This window comes from Muntiacus reevesi, chromosome 21 (genome assembly GCF_963930625.1).
Source record: "Muntiacus reevesi chromosome 21, mMunRee1.1, whole genome shotgun sequence".
Classification (NCBI taxonomy): Eukaryota; Metazoa; Chordata; class Mammalia; order Artiodactyla; family Cervidae; genus Muntiacus; species Muntiacus reevesi.
This window is the reverse complement of record NC_089269.1, coordinates 31,105,261-31,117,718: the sequence shown is the minus strand read 5'-3', so window position 1 is coordinate 31,117,718 and position 12,458 is coordinate 31,105,261. Positions and strand designations below refer to the sequence as shown.

Genomic DNA, 12,458 nt, shown 5'->3' with positions numbered 1-12,458 from the left:
TCTGGAGCCCAAGAAAATAAAATCTGTCACTGTTTCCATTGTTTCCCCATCTATTTACCATAAACTGATTGGATTGGATGCCGTGATCTTAGTTTTTTGTGATCGTTAGTTTTATGAGTAACTTTGGCTAGGTTATGTTGCCCAGTTATTTTATCAAATACCAGTGGATGTTACTGTGAAGGTAATTTTTAGATCTGATTAACATTTAAACCATTAAACTTTAAATAAAGAAGATTGCCCTCCATTAAATGGGTGGTAACATGCTCTGTTGCTTCAGCTGTGTCCAACTCTGTGACTCTATGGACTGCAGCCTGCCAGGCTCCTCTGTTCAAGGGATTTTCCAGGCAAGAATATTGCAGTGGGTTGCCATTTGCTTTTCCAGGGGATCTTCCTGACCTAGGAATCAAACCTGCTTCTCTTACATGTCTTGTATCGGCATTGACAGACAAGTTCTTTACCACTAGAGCCCCCTGGGAAGCCCCTGAGATGGGTTAGCCCAATCTAATCAGCTGAAGGCCTCAAGAGAAAAAACTAAGGTTCTCTGAGATGGAAGGAGTTTTGCCTCCAGACTCAAGGCTGTAGCATCAAATCCTGCAGGAATTTCTAGCCTGCTCAACAGATTTCAGACAAGCCACTGCCTATACTCATAAGCCAGTTCCTTAAAATAAACCTTTGTTTATCTATTCATCTATCTATATGTCTATGAATCCTGTTAGCCCTGCTTCTCTGGAAATCCCTAATAATCTCTCACCATCTCTGTGAACTAAGACATGACCCTCCACTGCTCAGATACTTTGTTTCCTTATTTGTAAAATGAAGATGAGAAATTTTTTTCTTTAGGTTTATGAGAATTATATGAGGAAACAGATGTAAAGTGATAAATACAGTGTGTGACATACAGACAATGTTCGATAAATGTTAAGCTACTGTCATTGTTAGAGAGAGGCTTTATGACACCTGTTTTCAAACACCAAGGATGCAAACTGCCCCCACTTTTAAACTACCCTAACTGATTTCCATTTGGATCTCTTCCAATATTCTCGTTTTATTTACTGCTATTTTAAATCTTGAACTTTGCTTAGATCTTGAGAAAATTTCTTTTATCTACATTGTCTTAGTTCTACTGATAATACAAATTTCATTTTATGAATATCAATACTTAGAGCATATAAACATACATCACTATTTTCTAATGATGCTGGGTGTCTCAGTTAACCCACAAAGAGGTGCAAGATGCATCTGGATCATATACTTTGAGGATGTGTGACTTTGTAGAGTAATCTGAGTTAAATCTCAGTTACTTATTGCTATTCATGGATTATCAGTCTCCTTTCAAAGTATCTTCAATCTAACAATGTCTTTCACTTCAGTAATTTATATTTTTGTAAAAATGTTATACAGCACAATGCAGCCTATCATTTACTGATTCTAAGGTGAATCAGTATGTACACATAATGGGTTTATTCTGTGGATAAATAATTTATTTGTGTATAAAGAAGGCTGAGTGCTGAAGAATTGACGCTTTTGAACTGTGGTGTTGGAGAAGACTCTTGAGAGTCCCTTGGACTGCAAGGAGATCCAACTAGTCCATCCTAAAGGAGATCAGTCCTTGAATATTCATTGGGAGGACTGACACTGAAGCTGAAACTCCAATACTTTGGCCACCCGATGCAAAGAACTGACTCATTTGAAAAGACCCTGATGCTGGGAAAGACAGAGGGAAGAGGAGAAGGGGACGATGGAGGATAAAATGGTTGGATGGCATCACCGACTCGATGAATATGAATATGAGCAAACTCCGGGAGCTGGTGATGGACAGGGAAGCCTGGAGTGCTGCAGTCCATGGGGTCGCAGAGAATCAGACACGACTGAGCGACTAAACTGCACGGTGCTTAGTCGCTCAGTTGTGTCCTTCTCTCTGTGACCCCATGGACCACAGCCTGCTAGGCTCCTCTGTCCCTGGGGATTCTCCAGGCAAGAATACTGCAGCCAGTTGCCATGCCCTCCTCCAGGGGATCTTCCCAACCCAGGGGTCAAACCCAGGTCTCCCAAATTGCAGGTGGATGGAAATGTCCAATGGAGTTTTAAATGTCAGAAGGAAATTCCATGTGAACTTAGCAAATTTTATGGTCTAGAAAAATCTGATGAGCTATAATCCAAGTGCAATACGATTTGAAATTATACACAGAAAATCTCTGATATACAGCGATTCAATTTAGGATTTTTCAACCTTAGGACAGTGTGAAAGCAATACTCATTCAGTAGAAATTGCACCTCCAATTTTAAATTTTGATATTTTTCCCAGGTTAGTTCTATGTGATATAATATTCTGCCATGGAGTTGGGCAGCCACACAATCCAGAGGATAAACAACCAATACACTACCAACCATGCTGCAACCATACTACCAGTGTTTTTTTCACTTTCAGTACAGTATTCAATAAATTAGTGAACTTTTCAACACTTTCCCTGGCGGCTCAGATGGTAAAGCATCTGCCTGCAATGCAGGAGACCTGGGTTCAATCCCTGGGTTGGGAAGCTCCTTTGGAGAAGGAAATGACAACCCACTCCAGTATTCTTGCCTGGAAAACCCCATGGACAGAGGAGCCTGGTAGTCTATAGTCCATGGAGTCGCAAAGAGTCGGACACGACTGAGCAACTTCACTTTCACTTTTATTATAAAATAGGCTCTGTGTCAGATGATTATGCCCAACTGTAGTCTAATGTAAGTGATTTAAGCGTATGTTAAACTATGGTAATAAGTATGTTAGGTGTATTAAATGCGTTCTCGACGATGATATTTTCAGCTTATGATGGGTATATCTGGGTATAAAGCCACTATAAATTGAGGAATGTGGTTGTGGTTTAATTTAAGTTGCGTCCTCTTGCAACCTCATGGACTGTAGCCCGTCAGGCTCCTCTGTCCATGGGACTTCCCAGGCATGAATACTGGATGGACTGCCACTTCCTTCTCCAACATTGAGGAATATCTCTAATCAAAATTTATAAGGCTTCACTCATTTTATCACAGAGAAAATGTTAGTGGTGTGGAGTGGAGGTAGTTTTTCTAGGAAACAAATAATCGGTAACATACTTTTCATAGAATAGCCAGGTAAGTGGCTCAGACAGTAAAGAATCTGCCTGCATTGCAGGAGACCTGGGTTTGATCCCTTGGTCGGGAAGATCCCTTGGTGAAGGGAATGGTAATCTACTCCAGTATTCTTGCCTGGAAAATTCCACAGACAGAGACATCTTGAGGGCTCTAGTCCATGGGGTCACAAAGAGTTGGACATGATTGAGCGATGAACACTTTCACTCTTTTTCATAGAATAGCATTTGTATGATGGTTTCTTTTCTGTATAAAAGAAACTGAATGGCCTCTCATCACTTTCCCCATGCATCTACCTTCACACTGATGACAGCATTACTGCCGCTCTTCCCTGCTTCATTCCAAATTTTCCGTCCTTAAAACGAGAAATATTTTGTGTCTTTTGAGATATTTGTGTTTAGTTGTTGGTTGAGAACAAAAAAAACCTTACATTTTATTTGGCTTTAAATACTATTTCAACGTAAGAAATCTTATATATCTGAAATCTAAATTGCTCTCTCAAAATTATACATATTTCATTATTTTGATATTGAGAATGGTGAAAGGTTCATTTATTGGTTAACTTATTGTGATATTCTAAATAGATAAATTAAATTCATGTCCTTTTTTTATTACCTTAATTCCATGTAAGATTTCATTGAGCAGTTTTATCTGTTTGTCTTTGTTCTTCCTTTGATTCTTCTATATAATGGAAAGGAAATGACAGTATATTTGACAAAAGTTGCTAATACTTTAATTTACATAACTATTTAAAAAACTCAATCTACTTCCTCTATTTTATATAATATTCAGTTTATGAAAATTATAACATTCATAGAACATTATTCTGTTAATGTTAGATAAGTTATAAGTAGATACTTTAAAACTTAAAAGTAGCCAGCAGTAAAATAAAAACAAGGTGTACACTTTCCAAAAGTGTAGAAAATATAATATTTATTCAGAAAAAATTTGTTATAAATGGAATAAAAATACCTATATTCAATCAAAATGGGAAAAATTCCCCAAACTCTATCAATTATATATATGTAAATCTTATTTTTATTCCTGTGGTACTTCTATTATCACAAATATATATATACATACCAGCTTTTTTTTTCAAATATTATATAACTATTATATAATATACTATTTATATATAAAACTTTATTTATAATACTTATTATTATTTGGCCATTTTGTTAAGGACTTTCTCCAATAATATTGCCACAATTACGTTATATGCAATAATAAGTATTTGTATATCTAACAAAGTACATATTTACAAGCTAAAATCCTTTATACCATTTGTGTGATTAAAGCATTTTTTTTATTTAGAATAAATGTACATAATATTGGAGTCTCTTTGGATGTTTTAGGGCTCTAGATAAAGTCCTAATAATGTAATTCCATTCCTAAAAATTTAACTTACAATTATTTAAAATCCAGAATATTAAGAAACATATTTTTAAATTATTCATTTAAAAATCTGTTATTCTAAATACCAATGTGTTTAGTAATTCATAATTATTTTATAGTTATATGTTATTTCTTTGTTCTTGTCTTTAAAAACTAGGCTTTTGATAAGTATTTGAAAAATTCAGAAAAATGTAAAAGAAGGTATAAATTCTTAGCTTCTAAACATATTAAAGGAATAAGTAAAAAAAAAATCTTCCCTCCTTCCCTCTAATTTCACTTTACAGGCAACTACTCTTAAAAGACTAGTGTTTTTTTTCTCTAGGTTATTTCTATGCTTATACAAATACATTTAAATCTATATTTATATATTTTTATTACTATCATATCCACGTGCATAGGTATATTCACATTTTAAAAACTGGATCACATATACATATATATATATATATATATATATATACACACATACACCATATAAATGCATGACATACATATTACACATTTTTGTTGTTTAGTTGCTAAGTCATGTGCAACAGTTTTTCAACCCCCATTGACGGTAGCCCACCAGACTCCTCTGTCCATGAGGTTTCCCAGGCAAGAATACTAGCGTGGGTTGCCATTTCCTTCTCCAGGGGATCTTCCCGACCCAGGGATCGAACCTGCATCTCCTGCATCTCGTGCACTGGCAGGCAGGTTCTTTACCACTGAGACACCTGGGAAGCTCCCAAATAGACACATAAATATATATATATAATATATGCATATATATGCATATGTTTCTCTAATTTACTTTTTCCTCTAGTAGTGATTGATTCATTTCCATGTCCATACATAGGACGTTGTGAACTCTTTATTTATTTAAAATAATAAAATAATTGTCATAAGCAACACATCTGCATCTATCTTTGTTACTTTAGCATGGGAAACCATCTGTCTCTCCCATTACAGTGTGGTCTCCTTCAGAGAAATGAACTGTGTCTTGGCCCTGTTCCCCCATTCCCACGGTCCAGCATAGTACACACTGTCTTGGAAATAGCAGATGTCAGAAATATATTGATAGTAAGATGACTGGCTGAATGTAGAGGAGAATATTAAAATTAGTTCAGTTAAGCGTTTACTGTCCACTGGCTGCACGCAGCCACTCCCCGCTCACTTTAGCTCACTAGCCTTCCTGCCACTTCTTAAGGCAGGCCAAGCATACCCTACCTCTAGGCTGTCCACACACCATTCTGTTTGCTTGATATCTTTTTCTCAGACATCCACATGGATTACTGCCTTACTCAGCTGATACATCATCTTTCCTAAGGATGTTCCAGACCTTGTTTGTGAAATGAAATTCTTTGTTACTCTTATCCTAATTATCTCTCTTCATACACAAATTAATACCAGGCATTACGCTATCTACCTATTTATTTACTTGTTCATTGCCTTTCTCCCCCAATAACCCAAGGAGAGCTGGAACTTTCAGTTCTCTTCACTGCTATACTTTATGTGCCTGGCACAGTGACTGACAGGATAGATGCTCAATCAATACTGGTTCAATAAATGAACGATTAATTTGTATCATATCCATTTTAAGCCTCTATTTTCCATACTCAGAGAATTAGCTAGGTGTTTATTATCAAGTCTGGAAACTCAGCTTCTGTTTGACACATGTAACATGAGGCGATTATTTTCTTACCTTCAGCTTTTTCATTCTATTTGCAACTAAAGCATTCATTGGTATAACAAACACAAGGACTGCCACCCCTGCTAATACTGCTGGACCCAGCTCTTGCCAAAGGAGTGATATGGCCATCAGGATTTGAAAAGGAGCTGACCAAAGAAGATTGATGTTTGTCATCAAGTCCATGAGCTGCTGGGCATCTATTGCCATCAAGTTAATAATTTCCCCAGTAGAAAACTGTTTTCTAGAAACATTAGATAGAAGCAGGGCCTGGGAAAAGAGAAGCAGAACACTTAGAGTTCTGTAGATCATGCAGGATCTTTACAGTCAAACAATGATAACTTTTAACTAAAAATAAAGATTTGTGATATATTTAGGCAAATATGCATCATTATGTATGTATTTAAATCACCATAATATCAACAGATATGTTTGCAGATGAAGAAAAAAATCAATTATTGATTGAATTGCACAGCTTTTAACATTTACTGCATACTGGGAGAGAGTCACAGTTGAATTCCCAATCAAATAAATCCACCAAGAACCCTTCATGATTTGTGGAACTAAAAAACTGCAAAAGAAATCAATTTTAGATTTCTAGCACCGAGCTTCCTTTCTATTCGTTGGCACCCCTACTAAATCATCTAAAGTTTATCAATACAGAGTACACAGGTGAATCAATGAAAATCTAACGAAAGTTATTTTTTTAATGATATAGTTTCAATCTTAAAGAGATTACAGTCTAGCAGTGGAGTCCACTCCCCTCCTACAGACACATCCTACACACAGGCTGATTATAAGAGCTTCTGAGGACTCGGATAGTAAATAATGTGCCTGCAATGCAGGAGACCAGGGTTCAGTCTCTGGGTTGGGAAGATCCCCTGGAAAAGGAAATAGCTATCCACTCCAGTATTCTTGCCTTGAGAATTCCATGGACAGAGGCTCCTGGCCAGCAACAGCCCATGGGGTCGCAAAGAGTTGGACACAATTGAGGGACTAACACACACACACACACACACACACACACACACACACACACACACACACAAGCGTAGCAGTAGCTAAGAAGGACCATGGGTATTTATAGAGGTAAGAGTATTGAAAAGGCTGCTTTAGAAGATGTAAATACATCTTCGCTGTTCTTCCAAGGCCCAATTCTCTCTTTCCCTCTGTATATGTCATTTAATATTTGTATATTGAATTCAATATACTTAAGGTTAATTATTGGTAATTTCTTACTAAGGCTAATATTAGAAATTCATTTATTTAATTTCCCGCTCATTTAAAATTCCCAGAAAAATGCACGAAAGTGAAAATGAAAGTCGCAAAGTCGTCTCCAACTCTGCGATTCCATGGACTGCAGCCTGTGCTGCTCCTCTGTCCGTGGAATCCCCCAGGCAAGAGTACTAGAGTGGGTTGCCATGTCCTTCTCCAGGGAATCTCTCCAATCTGGGGATCGAACCCAGGTCTCCCATACTGCAGGCAGATTCTTTACCAGCTGAACCACAAGGGAAGCCCAGAAAGTTCAGGAAAAATGCATAAATAACTGTAAAATAAGTAGGAAATTGATATTTATACCAGAAATTTGGCAGAAGTCCCACCATATGCCAAAAGTTTTAAGGAACTCCTACCATACTGATTTAAAGAGAGACAGGATTGAGAGCTAGATCTAACAACGGTAAATAGGATACAGGGGATACTCAAGTTCTCTTCACTCAATAAATGTCTAATACAAAACCCAGAGAAAAAACCCCTCTGGAAAATGAGTAGGCAAGGCCTTCAGTAGAACACTTCTAACACTCCCTAGCTTAAAACCCACAGGCTCAGTGCATATGGCAGTCTATGGGGACAGCAGAGGAAAGGCACAACCCTGGGAGGTTCGCAAGGGGTCAGGATCCTCCTAAGCTTGATGGCTGCTGCAATGCTGAATCCTTTAATTTACTGCTACTGCCTTGCAAGGTATGGTGCTGATGATACGACAGAATAAATACTGCTCCCATAAGAGGGAAAAAAAAGGAAAAAATACACTACGATGGTTAAGCTTCTAGGCATGTCTCCTCCAAAAGCAGCTTTTTAATCTCTGCTAATAAAGTCAAGTGGGCCTTAGAAAGCATCACTACAAACAAAGCTAGTGGGGGTGATGGAACTCCGTTTGAGCTATTTCAAATCCTGAAGATGATGCTGTGAAAGTGCTGCACTCAATATGCCAGCAAATTTGGAAAATTCAGCAGTGGCCACAGGACTGGAAAAGGTCTGTTTTCATTCCAATGCCTAAGAAAGGCAATCCCAAAGAATGCTCAAACTACGGCATGATTGCACTCATCTCACATGCTAGTAAAGTAATGCTCAAAATTCTCCAAGCCAGGCTTCAGCAATATGTGAACCGAGAACTTCCAGATGTTCAAGCTGGTTTTAGAAAAAGCAGAGGAACCAGAGATCAAATTGCCAACATTCACTGGATCATCGAAAAAGCAAGAGAGTTACAAAAAAACTTCCATTTCTGCTTTATTGACTATGCCAAAGCCTTTGACTGTGTGGATCACAATAAATTGTGGAAAATTCTGAAAGAGATGGGAATACCAGACCACCTGACCCACCTCTTGAGAAACCTATATGCAGGTCAGGAAGCAACAGTTAGAACTGGACATGGAACAACAGACTGGTTACAAATAGGAAAAGGAGTACGTCAAGGCTGTATATTGTCACCCTGCGTATTTAACTTATATGCAGAGTACATGAGAAACACTGGGCTGGAGGAAGCACAAGCTGGAATCAAGATTTCCAGGAGAAATATCAATAACCTCAGATATGCAGATGACACCACCCTTATGACAGAAAGTGAAGAGGAACTAAAGAGCCTCTTGATGAAAGTGAAAGAGGAGAGTGAAAAAGTTGACTTTAAGCTCAACATTCAGAAAACTAAGATCATGACATCTGGTCCCATCACTTCATGGGAAATAGATGGGGAAACTGTGGAAGCAGTGTCAGACTTTATTTTTTTGGGCTCCAAAATCACTGCAGATGATGATTGCAGCCATGAAATTAAAAGACACTTACTCCTTGGAAGGAAAGTGATGACCAACCTAGATAGCATATTAAAAAGCAGAGACATTACTTTGCCAACAAAGGTCCGGCTAGTCAGAAAGTGAAATTGAAGTCGCTCAGTCATGTCCAATTCTTTGTGACCCCGTGGACTGTAGCCTAGCAGGCTCCTCCATCCATGGGATTCTCCAGGCAAGAATACTGGAGTGGATAAGGCTATGGTTTTTCCAGTGGTCATGCATGGATATGAGAATTGGACTGTGAAGAAAGCTGAGCACCGAAAAATTGATGCTTTGGAACCATGGTGTTGGAGAAGACTCCTGAGAGTCCCTTGGACTGCAAGGAGATCCAACCAGTCCATCCTGAAGGAGATCAGTCCTGGGTGTTCATTGGAAGGACTGATGCTGAAGCTGAAACTCCAGTACTTTGGCTACCTGATGTGAAGAGTTGACTCATTGAAAAAGACCCTGATGCTGGGAGGGATTGGGGGCAGGAGGAGAAGGGGACGACAGAGGATGAGATGTTTGGATGGCATCACTGACTTGATGAACATGAGTTTGAGTAAACTCTGGGAGTTTGTGATGGACAGGGAGGCCTGGCGTGCTGCGTTTCATGGGGTCACAAAGAGTCGGACACGATTGAGCGACTCAACTGAACTGAATAAGTTACTGACCTTTTAATGTGGCCAAGAAAAACGATGGGAATCCAAGAACAGTTATTCTCATTTCATTAAGACTACAGCATTTTTTAAGTGAGATCCATTGATCTCTAATAGTATCCACCTCCAACTTACTATTACAAACGAATACAAACACATTATCCTATTTTTCTAGAAGGAAAATATAAACTGACTTATGTGAAAACTAAAAGACTGGGTTGTTCAAAATAATCAAATTACACAAGGAATCAAATAAATGCCCTCCTTTAGGAAAACACACAATGCACAACTGTCACTAGCAAAGGCCATTAACAATTCTGAGAGAACTGGGTAATAAAATAAAGACTTACCTTGTCATTATTTTTTTTTTTTTCCTTTTCCCTAGTGCTTAGTCAATTCTCATTTGCAGAGTCTTGTATCTGGCCCTTCAGACCAGGGTTCCTCCTGTGAAATGAAACGGCAGAGCCTACACCTTGACTGGGCGTCCACATGCAAAAGCTGTGCGTGACACAAAATCCAAGATGGGAGCTGCAAGCCACGTGCAGAGACGCTGCTCCAGGAACTGCCATCTGGAGCCTCAGCCGCCCAGCTGCCCCTGCTCCAACTCCACAAGAACCTCACTTTGAGGGATCCCTATAAAGCAGCCCTACCTACTGCCTATCGGGAGAGTGGATGCTCAAGGAACAGGCCCACACCTCTTCATTATCTGATCAAAGAATAAAACCTTCCTTTGCTCCTGACCAGAACTCAGATGGCAGAAGGACCCTTGTTGGAGTCTCACTCAGGAAGACTGGTAACACAACCTTGTGACTCATTATTTTTTGAAACTTCATTTCATTGATTGCATTTTGCTCTAAAACAGTGTTAGTTGCTCAATCATGTCCAACTCTTTGTGAATACATGAACCATAGCCCGCCAGGTTCCTCTGTCCATGGAATTATCTGGGCAAGAATACTGGAATGAGTAACGATTCCCTTCTCCAGGAGATAACTGTTCCCTTCTCCAGGAGATCTTCCTGACCTGGGGACTGAACCTGAGTCTCTTGTGTCTCTTGCATTGCAGGCAGATTCTTTACCATCTGAGCCACCAGGGAAGCCGTAGAAAGACCCAGATAAAGCATATATGGCTCCCAGCCTCAAGAATCCTTTTTACCGACTGGAAATATCTTGTTTATTACTGACTTCAATTCAGTAATGACTCATTTTGTCATATGATTATGAAATTTGCTTTGTAATTTCACATTCTCCCTCATATTGTTCTTTGCTGATTTTTTTTTTTTTTTTTTTTTTTTGGCCACAGCCCTGGTTCAAATATTTATTTCTTGAACTATTTTTCCTGACCACCCTAGCTTTGAGTCATAGACATTATATAATTTAGAGCTGGAAGAGCCCTAAGTATTTCTATTCCAATGATTCTCAGTGGTTACCATACTTCTAATGAGTCATGGTGTATGTAAAGGTGAATCCTCACAAATCTATGAGAATTCATTTTCTTTAGCTCTTTTGGATGCAAAAAAGTATGCCAGGATTCTCTTTCTCTCTTCTCCTGATTACATTTAAGTACCTCTATTTTAAAGAATGGAAAAGGAATTTTATCAATTTTCTTTATACTATATTCTTCCCACAATTAAGGAAAGAATATCTTTTAGCCAGAAATGTAGACAGTCTAGATATGGATATTAAGTTTAATTGAAATTAAAAATTTACTTCTTTGCTCTTACTTGCCAGGTTTTCAGTTTCAACAGTCATATGTGATTAGTAGCTACCACACTACACAATGTGAATATAGAATAATTCAAAAATCAGAAAAACTTCTACTGGATGGCATTTGACAAAATGCCCACAGGCTGCCCACATTAAGCACAGAACTAACTGATGCTGCTTTTGAAACATATCATGTTCTTAGTCCTCAAAAACTGTCATGGAGCCTGTAATTGGTAGCGAAAGGGTAACAAAACTGAATTTTGAGACCCAAAGACTCATGAAGTGGTCAAGTATAAAGAGGTCCGTGTTCTTCCCCACAAACCTTAAAAATGAAGTCTCTTGAACTTTACTAGAATAGTAACTCTCATGCGGATGGGTAGAGATAAAGAGCTTTCTAACACCTCCCCTCCTCACCAGGAAAAGGATGTGAAACTAGCTTTACCCAAGTCTAGTCATGAATATCTGATGAAGGAGTGCCAGTGTCAGATGAATATGAGTTATCTGGTCATCTATGAGAGCCATTTAGGATCCTGAGGTTATCAAAACATGATAAACATCAGAATCCTAAAACCTGTAATGGAGGCGAGAGATCTAATAACCCCAATTAGTCCCTTTGGAAAGCAAATATAGGATAAGAGATTCAGAAGAAAGACTGCCTTATGTTAATGTCACCTGCATGGGCCACCCAGGGCATCTGAGCACAACAGGTCACTAACTAATGTCTTCTGCTGCTTGTCTGATGGACTAAGAACTCAGTCTTAATCCATACTGCAGGACCCACTGAACCCCTCTGATCTTAGAGAGCTCTTTGTTGTTAAATAATCTCTAAGGACCCATATAGTCTCATTCCTGTAGACTCTGTTCCCTCTTACATTATCTCCAGGGT

General features: G+C 38.5%; 1 protein-coding gene across 1 annotated transcript in view; it reads right to left on the bottom strand.

Annotated features, from left to right (window-relative positions):
• The window catches only part of LOC136152404 (multidrug resistance-associated protein 1-like), a 91,024-nt gene that overhangs the window by 55,630 nt on the left and 22,936 nt on the right, over positions 1–12,458 (bottom strand). The window contains exons 6-7 of the mRNA XM_065913693.1: positions 6,185–6,439; positions 3,724–3,789 (exon numbers count right to left, since the gene is read on the bottom strand). Of these exons, the coding sequence (XP_065769765.1) occupies positions 3,724–3,789; positions 6,185–6,439 (321 nt within the window). The remainder of the gene's footprint in view (positions 1–3,723; positions 3,790–6,184; positions 6,440–12,458) is intronic.